Source organism: Onychomys torridus, chromosome 6, assembly GCF_903995425.1.
Source record: "Onychomys torridus chromosome 6, mOncTor1.1, whole genome shotgun sequence".
Lineage (NCBI taxonomy): Eukaryota > Metazoa > Chordata > Mammalia > Rodentia > Cricetidae > Onychomys > Onychomys torridus.
The window spans coordinates 64,491,840-64,514,371 of record NC_050448.1 but is presented as its reverse complement, the minus strand read 5'-3'; the positions used below and the strand labels follow the sequence as shown (position 1 = coordinate 64,514,371).

At 46.0% G+C, this 22,532-nt stretch overlaps 1 protein-coding gene across 1 annotated transcript in view; it reads right to left on the bottom strand.

Annotated features, from left to right (window-relative positions):
* Positions 1-3,833: 3,833 nt before the first annotated feature.
* The window catches only part of LOC118586178 (Fc receptor-like protein 5), a 50,047-nt gene continuing 31,348 nt past the window's right edge, over positions 3,834-22,532 (bottom strand). The window contains exon 12 of the mRNA XM_036191330.1: positions 3,834-4,003. Within this exon, the coding sequence (XP_036047223.1) occupies positions 3,834-4,003 (170 nt within the window). The remainder of the gene's footprint in view (positions 4,004-22,532) is intronic.

Sequence of the window (22,532 nt, the reverse complement as noted above, 5' to 3'; positions counted from 1 at the left end):
TAAAGAGCGGGACAGCCACTAGCTCAGCAGGAGAGGGATAGGTGGGGCTGGTGGGCAGACAGAATAAATGACAGGAGAAATCTAGGCTTGAGAGAAGAACAAGAGAAGAGGGAGGAGCGAGAAAAGGAGTAGGAGGATGGCAGAGCCAGCCACCCAGCCACACAAACAGCCACCCAGCCACACAGCCACCCAGCCACACAAACAGCCACACAGCCACTCAGCCACCCAGCCATACAAACAGCCACCCAGCCACCCAGCCACCCAGCCACCCAGCCACCCAGCCACCCAGCCACCCAGCCACCCAGCCACACAAACAGCCACCCAGCCACCCAGCCACACAAACAGCCACCCAGCCACCCAGCCACCCAGCCACCCAGCCACCCAGCCACCCAGCCACACAGCCACCCAGCCACCCAGCCACCCAGCCACCCAGCCACCCAGCCACCCAGCCACACAAACAGCCACCCAGCCACCCAGCCACCCAGCCACCCAGCCACACAGCCACCCAGCCACCCAGCCACCCAGCCATACAGCCACCCAGCCACCCAGCCACACAGCCACACAGCCACACAGCCACACAGCCACACAAACAGCCACACAGCCACCCAGCCACCCAGCCACACAAACAGCCACCCAGCCACACAGCCACACAGCCACACAGCCACCCAGCCACACAAACAGCCACCCAGCCACCCAGCCACACAAACAGCCACACAGCCACCCAGCCACCCAGCCACACAGCCACACAGCCACACAAACAGCCACACAAACAGCCACCCAGCCACCCAGCCTCACAGCCACACAGCCACCCAGCCACCCAACCACACAGCCACCCAGCCACCCAGCCACCCAGCCACCCAGTCACACAAACAGCCACAAACAGCCACCCAGCCACCCAGCCACACAGCCACCCAGCCACACAAACAGCCACAGAGCAAGAAGGGAAGAAAGGCATATAGAATAAAGAAAGGTAAAAAGCCCAGAGGCAAAATGTAGAAGAAGAGAAATGGGTTAATTTATGTTAAGTTAGCAAAGCTGGCTAGAAACCAGTCAGGCTAAGGCCAGACGTTCATAAGTAAGAATAAGTCTCAGTATATTTATTTGGGAGCTTAGTGGTGAGTTCCCACAGACTAAAGAGTTAAAAACAAACAAACAAACAAACAAAAAACAACTACACCTTCAACCCCACCAATCTCCCCTTCCTGCCAGCAGTTTCCTTTCCCACTTTCCCGTCTTTTTGTTTTGTTTTGTGACCCACTGAGGGCTGCCCCCGTGAACATGGATGGCGCTAATTACTGTAGCACGGCCACCACAAACTACAATGACTCTCTTTCCCCACAGCAGCCTTCAACAGCCAGTGGTTCCCTGGGGGAGGGGCAAGGTTCCGTGTGTCCCTCCCCATGTATTACTGGGTGTTGCACAGACCCAGCGCAGGCAGTATCAGCTGCTGTGAGTTTGTGATGGCAACAGCCATATCAGGTCCAGCAGATAGTGTTCCATAGACCTTCTCCATCCTGGCTCTTACATTCTGCACCCTTCTTTGTTATGTTCCCTGAGCATCGGACAGGATGCTATTGATGTCCCACTCAGGGATGAACACTCAATAGTCACTAATTCTCAGCGCCTTAAGAAGCCATGAGTTTTTGCATTAACTGCTGTTCCTTGCTAAAAGCAGCTATCCAGTCAAGGCTGAGAGAAGCATAGGTCTACAGGTAGACACATAAATAGGAGTTTGACAATATGTCTATTTAGCAAAACAAAAGTAGGTTTGTTTGAAGGCCCAAGACCTCTGTAGCTGTGAGTCTTTGACCAGGTGCACAGTGCCAGGAATGAATTCCCTGTAGAATGGGCCTCAGAAGCAACCTGAAAGTGGTTGGTTACTATCGCAATAGTTACACCACTATTGTAGTAATAGGCAGTCTTACCTGGAAGGTTGGTATTGTGAGATGCAGGGTCCAACTAGTGCTGAGTTTCAGAGTCTTGCACCATTTTGCAAAGTGGGTCTTCTTGTGATGGTCATCTTGGTGTCTCAGTTCACTAGTTCCTGAAATTTCATGTGGGCTTAGGGCCAGGATTTAGTGGGGAGAATTCCCAGGAGATGTTGGCAAGGGCAAAGAATGATTGTGTGTCCTGCTCTCCTCGTCAACTTGTGAAGAGGCAAGCCTGGCTCTGGGTGATTTGCTCTCTCCAGAAGAGGGGCTGTGCTCCCATGTCTTGTCAGCCTGGACAGCAAGGAGATAGGCAGATCACTGACTCCATATGTCCAAATTGGGTGTTAGCAACTTGTAAGATGGGAAAGCAGTTGTCTAGGTCTGTGCATGGGGGACATGGTAACCTGAATGGAATCTCCTCTGGCTTGGAGAATAGAACTAATGAAATTGTAGAAAGTTGAATGGATGCAGACTGTTCCAGGAGGAGAGCAAACCCCCAATACTTGTTGGGGTGTATTTAGGGAACACAAGGCCAAGTTCCAGGGTTATTTCTGTCCTGCTCTTCCTGGTCCTAGCTCCCAAGGAGGCCTGGGGCATGGTTGTGCATGCTTGCTGTGGTGGTTTGGATGAAAATGCTGCCCCCCCTCACCACCATAGGCTCATATAGTTGCATGCTTAGTCCTTAGTTGATGAACTGTTTGGAAAGGACTAGGAGGTGAATCCTTGTTGGAGGAGGTGTGTCTCTGGGAGTGGGTTTTGAGGTTTCAAAAGCCCGCACCAGGTTCAGTATCTGTCTCTCTCTCCCTGCCTGGTACCTATGGATAAGGATGTAAAGCTGTCAGCTGCCGCTCCATGCCTGTCTGCTTCCTGCCATGATGATCATGGACTAACCCTCTAAAACTGTAAGTGAGCCTCCAACTAAATGCTTTCTTTTATAAGGGTTCCCTTGGTCATGGCGTCTCTTCACAGAAACAGGACAGTGACCAAGACACTCACCAAGTCAGGAGATGAGTTTGTGGGCTCAGGGTTGAGAGACACAGGGCATGTGACCCATGGTCCGTGTTAGTTTCCACTTGGCATCTAGTTTCTCTCTATATGCTAGGCAGGAGTCAGAGGAGGGGCTGTGGAGGGTGGGAGGCATCTTCTTCTAAGGCTTAGACTGAGCAGAAGTCAGGATTGGAGTTGGAGGTCTGTGGGACCTTGAGGCCAGCCTAAAGACTTCCAAGTAGACAGGAACTTTGAAGAGACTGGTGTGGAACCTTCCTGGGCAAAGAGCTGCCTGAGGGCTCCTGCCTTCACCTGTGGGAGGCCTCTTTGTCAGAATCCCTCTTGGGAGCCTGGGCCCTAGAGGACATCTGTTTTAATTCTACAGGTTTTTTGTTTTTTGTTTTTTTTGTTTTGTTTTTTTTTTCACGTGAGGGGTGTGGGGGTGGGGGAGCTGTTTTGCCTTTCCTGCTTAGTTAGTTTTAAGACTATTTCTGTGGCCAGTCTGCTCTAGTTCTCAGAAGCTCTCATCCCACCCAAATGAGGCCAGCTCCTTCAGGCTCTGGCTACCTGGCCTAATCAGGAGCAGAGATCTGGCCTCAAGGCTACATTTACACTCTTCACCCATAGTGTGGACTGCACCTGCCCTTTGTAGCCACCTGCTCCCCTCCAGGACACTTTTCTGTATCATTTCAGAATCACATGGTCCGGCCTGCTCTGTCTCCCTGTGAGGAATGCCTCCAGGGGTCTCCGCACTGGAGCTCACAGCCTGCCTGGAATGGACTTCTGCCTCCCACTAGCTTGAAGCTTCTTAGTGCAATGATCTTGCTTTTGTCTTTGTGCCCAGAGAAGCTGGCATGAGCAGACACTGGCTATAGGTTTGTCCAGTGATGACCCGGGATGACGGATGATGTCCTCTTACGGCATCACTACCGGCAACTTGGGTATCAGCCACAAGACGGTGAATGTGCCCAGGTCCTGGAGTAGTGCCGCCTGCCAGCAGCTGTGGCAGAACTTGGCATGGCTGCCGTGGCTCCAGAGGTGGGGGTAGTGTCTCCCTGTCTCTTCCAGAGTGATCTCAGGAGAAGCTAGGAGGGGGAGGCAGATCCCAGAAGAGTTAGCCTTAATTTCTGGTTATTGGAGGTAGAGGTGGTCCATGGCTTCCTCTACACCCTTTAGCCTCTCCTGTCTCAGACAAACTCCCAGGACTTTTAAAAAAGAATTCTGGCTCCTTTCCAACAGTGCCTCCCCGTGTACAGACCTCTCTGGTTCTTGTGCTACAGTCACTAAGCCAGGGACTGGCCTTCCGGTGTTCAGCGTTCAAGGGGACTTGTGTATGGGAAGGGTCTGAGGAGTCGGGAGCTCTCAGTAGCTATGGTCAGTACTGTGTGTTCTCAGTTAACAGCTTCCTGTCCAAGTTCACGGTTTCCCTTTCTTTGTGGCTGTCAGAATCCTGCCTCAGCTCCACAGGTTGTCTAGTCATCTACCCTCTCATACAAAGTGAGGCATCTCACCACAAGGAAAGCTTTCAAATTTCTCACACCACATTTCGTAAACAGTAGTATTAATGGAATTGTTAGGGCCAAAACCTGGGCCGTGGCACCAGCCAAGTTAAGTCACATGTTCTCATCTGGCTAATTAAAGAGACAAAGTATGCCTAGAGTGCCATGACCCAAAAGCTGGGTGGCCGAGAGACCTAGGAGCAAACATAACTGGAGGAAAAAGTGTCAGTGTCATGGTGCCTAACGATACTCTGCTACACTCATAGATTGGTGCCCGGCCCAGTAGTCACCAGAGAGGCGTCATCCAGCAACTGGTGGAAACAGATGCAGACCCAGAGCCAGACAGGAGTCCAAGCTTGGGGAATCTTGCCTCTTCAAGAGGGAGGGAGGATTGTAGGAGGCAGAGGGGTCAAGGACATCACAAGAAAACCCACAGAACCAACTAACCTGGGCTCATAGGAGCTCACAGAGACTGAACCGACAACCAGGGAGCCTGCAAAAGACTGACCTAGGCCCTCTGCACATATCTTACAGTTGTGTAACTTGGTCTTCTTGTGGTAGTCCTAACAGAGCGAGCAGGGGCTGCCTCTGACTCTGTTACCTGCTTTTAGGGCCCTTTCCTCTGACTGGGTTTCCGCATCCAGCCTTACTAGGAGAGGAGGTACCTAGTGTCACTGCAGCTTCATATGCCATGATTGGTATCCATGGGAGACCTGTCCTTTTCTGAAGAGAAATGGAGGAGGAGTGGATGGGTCGGTGAAGAGGGGAGGCGGGGGGGGGGTGGGGGGTGGTGAGGCACTGGGAGGAGGGGAGGGAGGGGAAACTATGGTCAGGATGAAAAATTAAAAGATTATTGTCATTTAAAAACTGAAATGTGATAGTTAATAATAAAATTTTACTTATATTACTTATTAGAAATAAAATGCCTAGCTTCCCAAGGTAGATACCAGTGCATTTTAAATGCTCTTCAGAAAAGGACAAGTCTTTATCGGAAAAGCATTTAAAATGCACTGATATCTACCTGCAAGCTTCGGGGTGGTCTATGCTGCTTTTCAAATGCCTTCATTCTGAAGAAAACAGAAACTGTGTTCATTGATTCCAGATCTTCTAATGAACAGGCTTGTTCTGAACTTTGGAAACATCTCTCCACTCTTCTCTGGAGGTCCCTAAAATATCATCCTGCTTGGCTTGGCAGATAGCTTGTTTTTATTTTAAGGTTAATTATGTCAGCGGAGGTTCCTCCAAAATGCTTCTGCCAGGTTTACAAGTCACGTGACCAACCATGCCTCTTGTCCATGCAGACAGTGCTTAGAGCAGAGGAGGCCCTCAGAAAATATATATATTAAAGTGAACGAGTGAATGGCTACTAGGTTAAAGCAAAAAGCAGAGAAGAAATATTTTCCAGTGTGTGCACGCACGACGGACCTAAGTACAAAGATTCTCAAAAGATAGGCCTGCCAACTCTCCATGAAGGTGACAGTTATTTGAGTGCCGTTTCCTTGTGGAGGTCACCCCCAAGTACAGCTTCAGTCCACAGGAAGACCCCACTGACAATTTGGGAATATGTGAAGACTCCTCAAGGAGAATGTGCCATTTCTACCCTAGAAGGAAGTAAAGCCACTTGGGAAGGGGAGCAAGAAGCTCTGCAAACTTCACACAACCCCTCACCTGCCCAGGGAGCAAAGCCGAGGCGTGGTTCTCACCCCCAAATGCCACGAGGAGAGAAGGATTCTGGTGTGTGGCATCTTAGTCCCGAAGCTAGGGACACACCCTCTTTTTTCTTTTTCTTTTCTCTTTCTTTTTCTTTTCTTTTCTTTTCTTCTTCTTTTTTTTAATCACAGCTGTCCATGCTGTTCTTGGACGGCAAAGACAAGGAAGAGGCCAACTGGGCAGAACCTTAGAGAACTTTGGCTAAGGTCATGGGAGTGAATTTGGCAGCTGGACTCAGTAGCCAGACAAACTGACCTTTGCTAGAATGGATCTGTTTTTTCCCTAGCACTTCAGTCCCTGGGTCCTTGTTCCCATTTCTCCGGCATACCGGAGCAGCGTGGCTTGCGGCAGTCTGCTCTTACTGACCCTGGCATGAACGTTCACCTGGAAATACTGATCAGAAAGTACAGAAAGGCCAGCCATGGGTCTTTCACTGACCTGGCTGTTAACACCTATGTTTTCTGAAGTGAATAAAGAGTGTTCCATAGCACATTAGTCCAGTTGTGCTTTTTTATTGATAGTCTCAAACACCCATTTAATTGCTTTCCTGCAAAGGGTGACTTTTCTGGGGATAGAAAAGCCAGCTATTTTCCCAGTCACATTTGCTCTTCGGTGCCAAGAATGTCCAGGTGATGTTCAGGAGAATGTGTCCCCCCATGAGGTCCCCTTGGGTCACCTGCATTGAGTTTAAGCTCATGGAGCTGAGGAAAATTCTGTTGCACACTTGATTCCACACTCCCAAGCAAACCTTGTTGTCCTGGTTTGACTCTGCACAATGTAATTCACCTACATGAAACTGGAAAGCCTATGCGTCCACAGAGGTGCTCATGTCCACAGCTGGTGTATTGTCTCGTGGCCCTGTGAAACAGGACAGAGTTTAATGACTGCATGTGTGCTACAATTCTCTTTTCTCAAGTCCCTCATCAACTCTCGTTTTTGAGAGATGCAAAGAAATCACAGGTTCAAGGGTTCGTTCCAGTTCATTCACAGAGGAAATCACTTTGAAATTTATGAGACACATTTGTTTTCAATCCTCTTAAATCTATTAGGAAAAGAGGGGAGGGGAGAGGAGGGAAGGGAGAGGAGGGGAGGGGAGGGGAGAGGAGGGGAGGAAAAATAATAGTGAAGAGCAGTCTACTGAAAGGTTATCTGACAAGCTGGGAGAACTGTGGGAAACCTCTCTTCTGATTGGCCAGAGTTTTAGCCTTTTCTTCCTTTTGTTATGAAGTTCCTGGGAAATTCCAGTCACAATTCTTTGTTTCAATAGGCAAAGGGAGTGGCCCAAGGGTGTCTTTAGAATGTCCTAATAATTCCTGTCAGGAAGGTTACAGTAGGGCCTGGTAGTCCCTGGGGGAACAATAGCTGTTTAGGACTGGGAAGCTGTCTGTCCCACCTGATAGTCTGCCTACACCGGTAGGTCCCTGCTACTGGACCCTGCCCTATCGTCACAGATGAACAGATGAGTTAGAGCCCTTTAAGGCCCTGGAGGGGATGGCAAGCTCTAAACAAAGTGCTTGGACCGCGTGTTCAATATTCATTACAGGTCCTTAGATGCTGCTTTGGTTAAAAGTTCTGGCTTTGCACTTGGGCCCACAAGGTAGCTAAAGGAGGATGAAAAGTCTGGCTTACGTTTTACATGTTTCCTTTGCTTCGGATTGCCTTATCACCTTTGCATGTAGACATATTGATCACTTAAGGGGGCTCTGCCCATGAGCTGGGGATACTTACCTCCTCTTTTTCAAGGTTCAGACACAAAGGTAAGAGGAAGAGGCATCTAACTGCCCTCTCTCTGCAACGTTCTGTTAGAGACCCAAGAGGCATCTGAAAGTCTGTTAGTGCCCTAAACAGACTGGGATTCTGGGAACAGCAGAGCCCCACAGGGCAGGCCAGCCCTTGGGCGAGGCCAATTGTCTGTGATGGTGTGGCTGTTCTGGTCCTCCTGAGAACCTCAGGCCTCTCAAGCCACAGAGCCTTCCTAGGAACATCTTGCAGAACAAGACCCGAGACAGCAAAGGACCAGACCACACTTTGACTTGTAGCCTCTTCCCATTTCTTTTTCAACTTACGGCTCATGTCGGTACTCTGGAAACAGACATAAGGTCACCTGACCCTGTATCCATTCCTTTCTCCAGTGTGAACTCTGATGAAATCTTGCTTTCTGCCCTTTACTTAGTACTTCAGTTGGTGTGTGGGGTTGGGTGGCCAAGCCTGACTCTTTGGACTAGGACTCTAGGAACTGGGTATTTGCATTTCTAACATATAGGGCAGACAGGTAGCTAATTTCCATACTTTAAGGAACTTTTACAATAAAGAGAAAACACCAGTGAACAGAATTGTAGAGAAGACAATGAAATGTCAGAAGAGAAAAGACCATTTAACAAGTAATAGCATTTGAAGATTTGCTAATTGGTATAAATTATTTTATACCCCATCCGTATTCGTATAATGAAACGTGATCTCCAGCGTGGAGGCCATTGGAAGTGGGTCCTTGGGGTGTGAAGTCACACTTGGGTGGAGGCCTCATGAGTGGGATTAGTGGCTATGATGTTTTGTATTGGTATCAACTTGGCAGGGTCTAAAATCACCTTGGAGACAGACCTCTGAGCATGTCTGGGAGGGATTTTGTAAGTTCAGTTCACTGAGGTGGGATGAACCTCCCTAGATGTGGATGGCACCGTGTCATGGGCTGGAGCCCTGGACTGAATAGAGAGGAGAAAGTGAACTGAGCACCAGCACTCACTGCTCTCGGCCGCCGGACTGTGGACACAGGTGATCAGCTGCCTCCAGTTCCTGCCACCATGCATGACTCCCCCTGGTCCTGGAGCTGGGAGCCAAAATGCAGCCTCTCCACACTTGAGTTGTTTCTGTTGTTTTGTCTCCACAAGGAAAGTAGTAAACACAGGGACTTTTCACAGGAAGCCGGGCAAAGATCCATCGTTAGCTGTGTCCTTACATGTACTATGTAGTGAGGAGGTTGTCTGGGAAACAGAACACGTACACTCCATCTTCAGATGCTTTGATGAACCCCTCCGGGAAGTGTGAGAAAGCAGTCTGTTGCTCAGAAGACGTAACACCCATGGGCTATCCTCTTATCACTTATGGATCAGAGATGAAGTGGGGAGGTAGGTTGGTTCAGGAAAGGAGCTGACACAAATAAATGGGCTTTGTTAGGAGAGAAAGCCTGAGTCCGTGGGTCTGTGATCCAGTTAGGAAGTGGGAGAGCATTAGGAGAATTACGGGATCATCCTAGAGGCAGCGTAAAGGGGCCATCTGCCTCCTCCATCTGCACTACCCTCAGGACTATAGTCTTCCAAGCTCCTGCCAATGACCTGTTAAGCTCTGTTTAGAGCAGCCTACCACCTTTCTAGTCCAGACTTCCCAGGTCTTCCACATTCCTTCAAAAAACACGGGTCAGTTCTTCACAGAGGTACCCAGTCTTTTGTACTGACGACTTCTGTAGTAGACAGTTTTCTGTGGCTGTGATAAAAATGCCATGACCAGAAGTAACTTAGGGAAGAAAACATCGATTTTGGCTTCTGGTTCTTAAGGAAGAGTCCATAATGGAGCAAGAGGCAGAGGCTGTTGGTAGCCAGAGCAGGAAGCTGAGTCAATCAGATCCTCAACCTCAAGGCTGCACTCTTAATGCCTGCCTCCAGGGATGTGCTTGTTCCAGCAAGGTTCTACATTTTAAGGTCCCATAACCCCCCAAACAGTGCTAGCAACTGGGCACCAACAATGCAGATCTACCAGCCTGTGGGAGACATTCTTACTTAAATCAGGAGGCTTGCCCTGAGTCCCACAGAATGCTGAATGGGATCCTCTGTGATTGCTGGGGATATCACTGTCTCACTGAGGGTAGGAGGACAGTTTTTTTTTTTTCTCACCAGGGCAGCTTCCTTTACCTTGTGAGAAGTCTGTTTCCCCTCTCCCTGCCAGAGAGCCGTGCTGCTGGGTCTGTGCTTAGGTTGGCCATTTTCCTTGAGTTACCTGTCTTGTCTTCCACACTTTTCAGGTATCTTAACACCTTCTTGGTGCATTTTAAAACTCCCCCTGCCTCTTTCTCTTCAGAAGTGTCTATTTTTCCTGTTATGGCTCTTCTCCTTCTGAGGATAGCATAGAGACATCTCATAGTATGCCATTTTCCTTGGGGGTTCTTGACTTAAATTTGTCAGGAGTATGCCACCAAATTCATTACTAAATAATAGGAAATTTTAGAGGTTTGGATCTGAAGCACCAAGACATTGGGAACTGAGAATCTCCTTTTAAGAGATGTAGGGTATTGGGCATATTATGTAGCTCCCCTGAGAATTGAGATGATGTGGCCAGAACTACCAGGGGACAGGAGTCAGGAAGGTGTACTGGGGTCTGGAAAAGGGAAGAGGGGTTAAGAACGCTGGGAAGGGCAACTGATACTTCATGAGTGTTTTGTAAATGCTCTAGGAACCATTATCTTCACTTTACAGTTGAGGACATTGGTATTTAGATAATTTTGTCTCTGGAGTCAAACAGCAGATAATTGTTAAAACAAGAAAACAAATCAGTTTTACAGTGATCTACAGGGGACAATCTATATCTGTGATACTGTCTGGCTCCTCATAAGTCATAGTTTTGATTCTCATAACTCCAGACTGCATCCCTGACACCGCCAATAGGTTCCTTGTAGACCTCCAATCACTTTGCCTTTTGGGCAATTCTGAGTGAAGCCGCAAGATGGCGACATTGCATGCCTATGGCTCAGCATCCGGTCCTGGAAGATGGAAAGTTAGGTGTTAGATTGGTGCATGTTGAGCTGTGAGAGGTGTTTTTCCACTTGGTTTATTTCATCAGCCCAGCAGATCTTAAAGGGAACTCTTCATTTAACAGACTCATTTTCCATCAAGGATCTGTTCAGGATTACACAGTTTAGATAGTAGAAGTGGAAAATGATTTAATTCGTCTGGATCTCAAGTGCCTTGAGACTGAACTCCTCGGGGAGACAGATGGGAGAACTACATGGGTAAAGCCTGGGGCAGTGAAGGAGAAGCACAGCTTTAGAAATGTCTTTCATAGTAACATTGTAACCCTAACCTTAGTCCTACCCTGAGGGACTCTGAGTAGTACCTAATTCTCTCCCAAGGCCATTGAAAGGAAGAGTTAAGAGTTGCAGATAGAAATTAATACAGTTAAACTTAATTCTTGTGAATCCCACAATGGTGCTATTGTATTGGAGAGCAAGCACACTCTTAGCATGTATTTCCTTCTGCTTTTGAACAGATTGCCTGGTCCTCCTTTAGAATAGGGGCATTTTATAGGAGGAAATGCCTACCTATACCTACCTATTGATTGTTGCAGCTCCCAGACCCCATCAGACTGTGCAGTGAACTCAATGCAGAAACTCACAACCCAAGTACAGGGAATAAGTGTCTGCTGGGTGCTCTTGAACCTCCCCCAAGGTTCGAGAATAGTTGTAGAGGAGGGATCAGAAAGATTCTGAGAGCCAGACATCCTGGAGGAGCAGGGAAGAACCATGTCTTCTGGAGACAACTGGACTACTGTATTCGTGAACACACAGCAGCTGTGGTGCTTACACCAGACCTGTACAAGATGGAGCCAACGAACAGCCCAGCACAGAGCTAGGAAGGGCTCTTGAGCCCCCGTCCCTAGCTGAGCAGCTTTTGATAGCGGACAGCAGCTGGGGAGGGAGAGTCAGCTGTCTTTAAGGGTGTATGGACCCTGGTCACATGACCATGCTTCAGTGGATGGTCTCACATCCATGAGTATGTAGACAGCACAGTATATGGAGGCCCTGGGCAGAGGTATAGAAGCAGCTAATGATATACCACAGCAACGAATGATGCCAGCAGAAGGTGTGGCCCAGGTTCAAGGTGAATCTTTGCACCTCAAGGGATTTGGATTGAAGATGGGTCTTCCCACTTTAAATGATTTGATTAAGAAAAAAAATCTCTTATATGTGTTTCCGCTAATTCTAGATATAATCAAGTTGACAACCAAGAGTAGCCACCATAGTCCACAATCATAAAATTTTAAAGATTTCTCCATTTATTTTTCTGCTTTAATTTACTTAGCATTTCATTGTATCTTCAGTGTTCCTGTCTTTGATTGTCTTGTTTAAGCTTGTTCTTTTGCGTGCTACTGATTTCATGGTAAATGTCATTGTTTACTTGATTTCTTTTTCATATAAATTTTAGACCATAGAAATAACTGGTCTTTAGCACAGCGGGCAGCATGTCAATCTCATAGAAACAACTGATTTTTCATTTTGCAACTTTTCTGAATTTATTAATTAGTTGTAGCAGGATCTTTAAAAATGCAAATATTAGCATTTTCTACACACAAAAGGGTGTCATATGCAAAACTGGATAATTTCACCCCGTTGTTTCTAATTTGAATGCACATTATGTTTCTTGCCTAATTACGCTGTACAATACCCAGTGCTATGCTTAGCAGAAATGGAAGACAACAATAACAGTAATGACAATGAAATGTCTTGAAATTTAGATAAAGGAATAGACACTGAACTAGAAAAGATCAGACAAAAACATGACCAGAGAAGAACCTCTCCATGTGTGTTGTAATTAGGATGTCAAAACAAAGAGGGAATGTAAGAGAAAAATGCCAATCCCTCTACAAAGGCAAACCCATCGGAATAATATCAGAGGCTTCTAAAACCTGGGAAAGCACGGGATAATATATTTAAAGCTTTGAAAGCAAATAGTCACTAAATTAGATTGCTATATCCAGAAAAGCAATCATTAAAAATTGATGGTGAAGTGAGGACTTTTAAAACAAACACAAATAAAACCATTCATGACCATGACTTACTGTGGAAAATGTGTAAGGAATCCTAAGCACAGAGGAGAAAAGAAGGTAGCCTCAATCATGAGAGCACCAAAAACAGTTCATGAAAGGACTAGACAAACAAAGGAGACCCAAGAGAGAATTCAGCATGTCAAACACTGTTCGGTCAACCCTTACCACTAATAGTTGAGAAAGGAAAGAAACAAAACTACAAGCAACCAGAAAGTCATCAGTAAAATGATAGGAATTACCATCTCCCAACAATAACCTTAGCCGTAAATAACCTCAGCTCATCAAGCAGATTGGTAGACTAGGTTAAACAATAGATTCCCCCGTCCATCCTCTAGAACACCCCTCACTGGTAAAGATATGGAGATTGAGTCAAAGGATGGAAGACAACTTGTCAGGAGAATGCAAGGCATGAAACAAGCTGGCATAAGTCTCCGAACAGTTAAAAAAGTAGACTACAAACCCAAATTAGTCAGAAAAAATAATGTCCCTAAATATTAACGATGGGAACTGTTAATCAGGATGCTATAGCAATCATATATATATATAATACTACAGTATTAAATATATATAATATTATATATTTAAATATATGATATACTATATTACATAATTATATATATGTGATTGATATAGCTTCTTGATATATATATTTAAGTAAACACATATATGAAATATATATATATATATATATATATATATATATATATATATATATATATATATATAAATGTTGGGCTCCCAGTTTCATAAAAGAAACACTAATAGATGTAAAAGGTCAATTAGTGATCATAGTGGATGATTTCAACACCTTACTCTCATCTCTAGAAAGGTCACCCAAATAAAGAAGCTGCTCACTGAGCCTGTCTCTAGACTAGTAGTCACAAGAGTGTGTGCTCAGACCAGGTCTGTGTGACTTAATAAGAACTTCAAATCCATAAAGACCTCCTCCTGTTCTCCTTCTCTTGGGTGAGAACAGCCTGGCTACAACAGCTGTAATATTTAATGTTCTATTTGGGGAATAGGCTATAAATCTACAGGAAGAGGAACCCTGGAGCATGCACAAACTCATGAGATCAAACAACACAGTGCTGAATGATCAATGGGCCCATGAGGAAAATGGACCCATGAGAAGCTTGTGACAAGATCTAAAATCCCTTGATGTTAAAAGTCATGAAGAAACACTGGATAAGAAGAACATATCTCAACATAGTAAAGGCTATATATGACAGATTTAGCTAACCTAATACTAAATGGGGGAAAAACTGAAGGCATGTCCATTAAAATTGGGAACGAGACAAGTGTGCTCACTTTTCCATTCTTATTCAATATAGTCCTGAAGTACTAGAGTAATAAGGCAAGAAAATAGAAGGGATATAAATAAGAATGGAGAAAGCCAAAACATCTCTATTTGTTGCTGATACTATTCCACACAAAAAGACCCTAAATACTCCACCAGAAATCCCTTAGAATTGATAAACACTTTCAGCAAAGTGGCAGGATACAAAACTAACTCACAAAATTGGCTTTCCTGTATACCAGTGAGAAACAAACTGAAAAAGAATTCAGGGAAGCAATAATATTCACACTATCCCCAAAACTATGCCATTGGGATAAACTCAACCAATGATGTAAAAGACCTTTATATTGAAAACACTGGAGAAAGAAACAGAGTAAGACACGTAAGATGGAACGACTTCTTATGCTTCTGGCTTGGAAGATTCAATATTGTGATTACCAAAAGCAATGTGTACATTGCTGTCTTTTCATCGATGCAGTTTTGATGAAAATGCCTTTTGATTATTCACAGAAATAGAAAAAACAATTTTAAAATTCATATGAAATTTAAAAGACCTTGGATAGCCAAAGCAATCCTGAGCAAAAGAAATACTGCTGGAGGTATCACCATTCCTGATTTCAAGTTATTCAACGGAGCCATAGTAATACAAACAGCATGGTGCTGGCTCAGAACCATACAACTACAGCTACTCCTCTTTTTGACAAAGATGCCAAAAATACCTGTGGGAGAAAAGCGGCATCTTCAAGAAATGGTGTTGGGAAAATTGGGTATCTTCATATAGTCCCTCTCCTCTCCTCTCCCAGGATTGAACCCAGGGCCTTGGGCTTAGCTAGGTAAGCGCTCCACCACTGAGCTAAACCCCCAACCTGATTCTAGAGCTCCTATTTCTGGGACACTACCTTGGGTTAGGAAAACCTCTAGAGGCAATTGAGTCTACACAATAGATTTAAGAGGATTGAAAACAAATGTGTCTCATAAATTTCAAAGTGATTTCCTCTGTGAATGAACTGGACCGAACCCTTGAACCCGTGATTTCTTTGCATCTCTCCAAATGGAGAGTTGATGTAGGGACTTGAGATCAGAGAATTGTAGCACACATGCAATCATTTAAAGTCTGTCCTGTTGCACAGGGCCACAAGAACCTAGCCTCATGCCCCTGAGAGTAGCAGCAGACTGTTGTGAGTGCTCATGGAGAGACCCAGGCGGTGACTGTGGCTGTTGGTCAGCTAGTGTGACTTCTCCATCTGGGTGGGGGTAGGGGAGCAATCAATGGTGTTACCCAGGAGTGAATCCTTGATGCTACAATATTGACATGGCAGGTGAGATGTGCCCGCTGGAACAAGAGTGGCATGAATGTTATAGGGATAACCAAAAGCTTTCTGGTTTGACTCAAGGCCTGCTCCAAAGAAGGTGGTTCATGCCTAGGACTGCAAACATGGTCAAAAGTTCATGACTTTGGAGGTCATAGGCCCTAGTGGGAGAACTTACAATGACTGCTTTTCTAAATGAATGTGTGGTTAAACTGCCTTCTAAACATTTATTTATATCCATAGGTTAGTGCTGTTATCAACCTTGTCCAGAGGAGCCTCCGCAGTGGACAGTGGTTAATGAAGAGACTCAAAATGGTCAAAGCATTGAGAATAAGTGATTGCTGTGTGCTCGTCCCTAAATGGGACTCTATGTCACCCCTCCTCCCAAGGCTCAGGGGTTATCATGGTAGAGAAGGCAGAAAGAATGGATTGGGAGGAGGGCTATGACGTGAAATGGCCATTGAACTCATGAACTCACTGCAGCTACAGTTACCTGCATAGGATCCAGCCAACAAGGTCAGTCAGTATTATACCAGACAGCACTAATCAGACTCAGGAGGTTACCCAACCCCCAAAAGAAGAAGCCATGAAGGTGGAAGGGGGTGTGTTGGAAAAGGTGTCTGGAGGGAGTGAGGACATGGGAGTGGACATTGTATACAAGTGTGTAATTGTCAACAAATAAAAGATATTCTTAAAAAAAAAATGATCCAGAATAGCCAAAGCAATTAATGGTGAAGGCATCACAACACCTTATCTCAAATTATATTATAGAAACAAAGTAACAAAACCAGCATGGATCTGGCACAAAACCAAAAATGTAAACAGTTCTAGGGTTTCTAGTACTATGATAAGACCAATCATAGTCAACTCGTGGAGGAAAGGGCTTATTTCATCTTGTAGCTTGTAGACCATCATTTGGGAAACTCAAGGCAGAACCCTAAAGCAAGGACTGAAGAGGAAGCCATGGAGGAGTGTTCTTTCTGACTTGTTCCTCCTGGTTTACTCGGTTTGTGTTCTTAAACACCCCAGAGCCACTTGCCTATGGTGATACCACCCACAGCGGGCTAGGCCCTCCATATCCGTCATCAGTCAATTCTGGAGACATTTTCTCCACTGAAGTTCCCACCTTTCAGATGACTCTATCTTGTGTCAAGATGACATAATGCACATAAACCAACCAGATAGACTAGTGTGCCCAGAAATAAATCCACACAGCTATAGCCACCTAATTGTTGACAGGATGCTTCTTATCTGCTGGTCAGGCTTTCAGTTGCAAAGTGCAACCTAGCATGATGATACGATACAGCTGCCTGTGCCTCTCACTCCTCCTTTCCTACCTCCTTCTTCCTTCTCCTCCTTCTTCCATTCCTCCCTCCCCCTCCCCTCTATCCTCTTTAACCCTCCCTCCTGCAGATTCCACTTTGATTACTTTTTCTCACAGCAGAACCACAATTCCCACAATTCATTCTCACTGTGCTTTGAAGACACTTTGTTCTCACGTGGTGGTGTTACCCACTTTGCCTCTTGAATGGGCAAGTGGCATCATGTCCCTAAAATGTTTTAGGGCCAGGAGACCTGACTCCCTGGGGGCAGGGCCAGGGCTAGTCATGCAGACCCAAGGCTGGGGCACTCTGACTGGGCAGCCATGGGGGTAGCTTTGTTAAGAGGGGGTGGGTCACTGCTCAGAGTTAGAATGGCATGCTTGCCTCTCCAGGTTTGTCATGGGGTGTTCAGGTGGGAAGAGCCTGTGCCTCACCTCAGCCAAGGTGGGGAATCTGAGTCCACATTGCTGTGGCCAGGAGCAGTGTGGCTTTCTCTGGGCAGCAGGATGGAGCTGGCAGTGGTTCACAGGGTAGCTGCTGGCTCTGGGGCTGTCAGGAGCCTATCAGTCTCTTTGGGGACTTGTCTTGACCTGAGTCCACACAGAGGACAATTAGCGTCAGCGTCAGAGGTTAATGTAAGTACTTTTGCTGTAGAGTTGAGCGTTAACACTGTCTATAAAGAACCCTTCCCACCCACAGCTTCCTCTTTGACTTCCTTCTCAACTCGGTTGATATTTCTGGAAAATCAGAAAAAGAAATTGTCACGTTGACTGAGGCGGGGACAGGGAAAGTCACAAACTCATTAGGGTTTTGCCCAGTGGGCTGTAAGTCTCTGTGCCTAGTCACAGGCTGGTTGAGTAGCTGAGGCCCTGGAGAAGAGTGGCTACTTCAGGGGACCAGGCGAGGAGGGATAGGCACAGAGATGGGACTGAGTTACAATTCCTGAGTTGGGGGTATGCTCCCAGAGCCAGGCTGCTTGTTCATCTTCTGCAGTTGCTTTTGGCAGGTGTACTGTCTACTGGATGACAGAAAGAACAGAGTGCTTCCTGCCCTCCCTTCTCTCCCCAAGTTGCTTGGAGCTCCACCATTGTCCTGGAGGCCTTCCAGCATGGACCCTTTCCTTCCTCCCTTAGGTTGTCTTGGTAATGCTCTCTCTGTGTCTGAACAGCAGAAAGCATCTGGGATCAACTCTGGACATCCCCACCTCGGCTGGGCTTCTGGGTCCTTGGGTATCATCAGCTTCCTTAGTGAGCTCCTGGGCTCTTTGCAAGGGAGGGCGATGGGAGAACTGGAGCCCTTCATCCCGGAAGGGCTGGTCGTGTTGATGTCTTTGGGAAACAGAGAGGAAGAGTCCACATTCTGTTATAATTTACAAATTCAGGATGAGGGGAGAGAGACAACTGGTTTGTGGTGAAGAGGAGGCTGAGGATCTAAGCTAGCGGACTCTAGGCTGCAAAAGGGATGATCCACCAACAGGCCCCTATTTTGTGTCAACAGGAAGGGACTGGGGATGAAGGGGAAAGGGATGGAGACAGATGTGGAAACTTATCCTGGGGCAGAGTCGTGAAGACGTGGCACCCACACCTGGAACACAGGAGGTCACACTGCCTCTGAAGCTGTACTGTGGAGAGGGGTCCAGCTAGACTTGTGGAGTCTGAGCTGGAGGGAGCCGTACTGGCCTGGGCCTCTCCCCTGAGGAAGGAGAGTTGTTAGTGTGCATGCCTCTTCTGGGCTGGGGGCTCCTTTCCAAGCAAATTGTCTCTAAGCAGAGGCCTCTGGGGGTCCTGGGTGTGCCTTAAAACGGTGCATGGCATTTTATTGTCAGTTTTCACTTAAAATATGGAAAGAGTTGGTCTCGTGATGGGAGGAATAGTGTGGGGAAAACTCTTCATCATTCATGGGCAATGCCCGAGGTGAGGCCTGGCCTTGGGGACTGCAGGTGAAACCTTGTTTCCTAATGGTTCTTGGCGGAACCCTAGAAAACAGAGGAGGTGCTTACCGATTGGGAGAGTCGAACCAGTTCAGGGGTGTGTGTACTGTGGAGTAAGATGCAGGTTCAAAAACGCACACTTGAATGTTGTATGGGAGGAGTCTTTAATGCCCAGTGAGCTAAGATTCTCATCAACCAGATTCAGGAACCTGAATGAAACCCTTATTTTTAAAAGGGACAAAAATAGTTTCTAGAACTAAAAGATTCTATGCAAATACACCGTGGTTATGCCAAGCATTTGACAAGCTCTCTGTCACCGAACCACAGTCCTAGCTACATTTCACATTTAAGAGCCTGGAAGAAGACCCACAACCTGATGAACAAATGGCCTAATAAAATGATACGAGACAGTTCTCAAAAGAAGAAATGCAGATGGCGGCCAGTAAACACATTAAAATCATTCAACCTCAGTAAGCTTCGTGGAAATGCAAACCAGGACTATACTGAGAGTCCACTTCCTCACCCCAGGGAGAAAGTCAGCCATTAAGAAGACAAATAGCAGGGCTAGAGAGATGGCTCAGCACTAGAGAACTTGTTACTTTTGCAAAGGACCCGGGTTCGATTATCAGCTCTCACATTGTGCCTCACAACCATTTCTAACTCCAGTTCCAGGGGATAGAATGCCCTTTTTCGGTGTCCATGGGCACTGTACACACACATGGTGCATCTACATACAGGTAAAGTACCCATATATACATTTAAAAAAAAACATGACAATCACATCTGGCGAGGATGTGGACAAGAGGGAATCCTTATACATTGCTAGCTGGCTTGTAGACTAGCCCGGCTGTGTAGACTAGTCAGTATGGAGCGCTCTCAAAACACTGATCCAGCTACATCACTCCTAGGTGTTTGCCAGAAGGCCCCCAAATGGACATATCCTAGAGATCCTTGCCGTTAATGTTTATTGCAGCACTTCCTACCATGGCTAAGTTGTGGAACCAAGCCAGGTGTCTAACAACAGATGAACAGATAAAGAAAATGCAGTGCCTATACGTGATGTTTTTTTTTTCTAGTCATAAGGAATACAAAACGATGTCAATGGCTGGAAAATCATATTTGTGATCCCTAGATTTTATATAGATGCATAAATTACATATGTATGTGTCATGGAAGTGGAAGCCAAACTGTCTGGGGAACAAAGGGGACTGACTAGAGAGAGGAGCGCTGAGTCACAGGGTGGGGGGGGGGGAAATGTTTGACATATGATATATGCTCAAATGAAAACTTGAAAAATAAAGGAAACGAAATAGTAAGATCTCATGAACTGGGGGCTGGAGAGATGGCTCAGAGGTTAAGAACACTGGCTGTTCTTTCAGAGGTCCTGAGTTCAATTCCCAGCAACCACATGGTGGCTCACAACCACCTACAATGAAAGATCTGGTGCCCTCTTCTGGTCTGCAGGCTGAACACTCACTGTATATATAATAAATAAATAAATCTTAAAAAAAAAAAAAAAAAGATCTCATGAACTGAACGGTCGTGAAGGCTTTGACTGTTACATTAAAAGAAAAAACCCTAGCCAACTATGATCTTTCAGTGAATTTCATACAATTTAGTGGACTGTATAGCAAACATTTGTGACAAAGGAATTGCTGAATGAACAGTGAGCTCTTCTGCTCCATTTTAAATAGATAGCTTTGGTGACAAAATGGAGAGTTTTCCATTTCTGGAATGCTATTTAGCAGGAGAAAGGTATCAAAGGGAACCTATAATAGACACTTAGACATTGCTCTTGCTGGAAAGCACTGGCTCCTCACTCAGGCCTGTAAGGCGCCTCAGAACAGAGTGAAAGCCTGCCATTCCTGCCTCCATTTTGCATTGGCCTTTTCCCCTTTACTTCAAACTTTGGGTCAGATTCTGCACTTAACTCTGCATAGAGCCATGCTGATTACCCAAGATCATCTGTTGAACAGGCATGTGATGCATAGCTACAATTCTAGACATGGAGGCTGAGGCTGGAGAATCACCTCAAGACTGAAGGAGCAAAGACAAGAGCCATCAAATCATCTTGCTGTCAACTTTTACAATGCCCTGTTCACACCCCCATCAAGATACAAAATCTATATATATGTGGGGAAAACTCTATCATTCATGGGCATTCACACCCCCATCAAGATCCAAAATCTATATACACCTGGGATTCCTGCAAAGAGATCACCCCATTGTAGTTTTATTTTTTAACTCTTTGCTCTTTGGGGGCCTGCCACTCAGCTCCCCAATATAGACTTATTCTTGCTTATGAATGCCTGGCCTTAGCTTAGCTTGTTTCTAGTCAGCTTTGCCAACTTACATTGTTCCATCTACCTTCTGCCTCTGGGCTTTTACCTTTCTTTATTCTATATCTCTTTCTTTCCTTCTTACTCCCTGACTGGCTGTGTGGCTCAGTGGCTGGCCCCTGGTGCCCTCTTCTCCATTTCTTGCTCTCTCTCTTCTCCTCCTATTTATTCTCTTTGCCTGCCAGGCCCACCTATTTCTCTCCTGCCTAGCTATTGGCCATTCAGCTCTTTATTAGACCAGTCAGGTGTTTTAGACAGGCAAAGTAACACAGCTTCACAGAGTTACATAAAAGAATGCAACATAAAAGAATGCAACACATCTTTGCATCATTAAACAAATATTCCACAGCATAAAAGATATAACACATCTTAGATTAATATTCCATAACACCCCATGATGATACCCAAATAGGAACAATCATCTCATGAGGAACAAGGTTGCTCCTTTGAGCCATAAGGACTTTTTTGGGACACATTGCTGAATCAGAACCTAGAGAATGAGCAACTGGAGCACACTTAGGCCAAGATGGCTTATGTATGCATGCTTCTCATCCCTGCCTCAATTCTTTCTCTATTTAAAGTTAAAACTCATGCCAGCACCATAAAGGCGGGCTGCAATCTTTGTGCCTTCTCCAAATAGCTGTTTTTTGCTTTCTTTGGGGTAAGTGGCTGACTCTGGTATGTTGAACACGGGCCAGGTTTCGGGTCTTGAACTCTAGTTACGAACAAAGCTGTTTTCAAAGTTGAAAAAAGGAAAATGAAAGACCAGAGACTCCTGCCTGCATTGCAGCCAACACCTAGGCTTCCGTCAGGGCTTGTTCTACCTGAAACCATGTATAGATAAATTCTGGGCTTCCTCTACAACCCTACTATGTACCCATACTTCCCATGTTCTCCTCCAAAAAAACCACACATACTCCAATAAGGCCACACCTCCAAAGATGCCACTCCCTATGAGTCTATGGGGACCATTTTCCTTCAGACCACCAAATCCTTATTCACACCTTTTCCACAATCCAGAAGATTTAGCTTTGGTCTTTCAACTAGTATACCAGCCTAATCTGGTTTTCCATGTCTTCATTGCAAAGGAGCTCTAGGCTTGGGGCAGGATCCTCTCCCTACTTGTCCCCCAAACCATAGGACTCTACCATGCCATATCCAAGCTTCCCACCCAGACATATCTACTCACAAGCTCCATGATGGGAACAGGAAGCATGTCCTGGATACCAGCCCAGTCCCCTCTTGTCCACTTGACTTCATCCACCATGTCATCTCCAACCTTTAGGCCCAGCCTGCCCCTACATTTTCTCTTTTGTGCCAACTTTGTTGTCCATAGACTCTAACAAAGGAAGTCCACACCCATGCATGGGCAGAGTGGCATCCTAGCACCTGGGAGG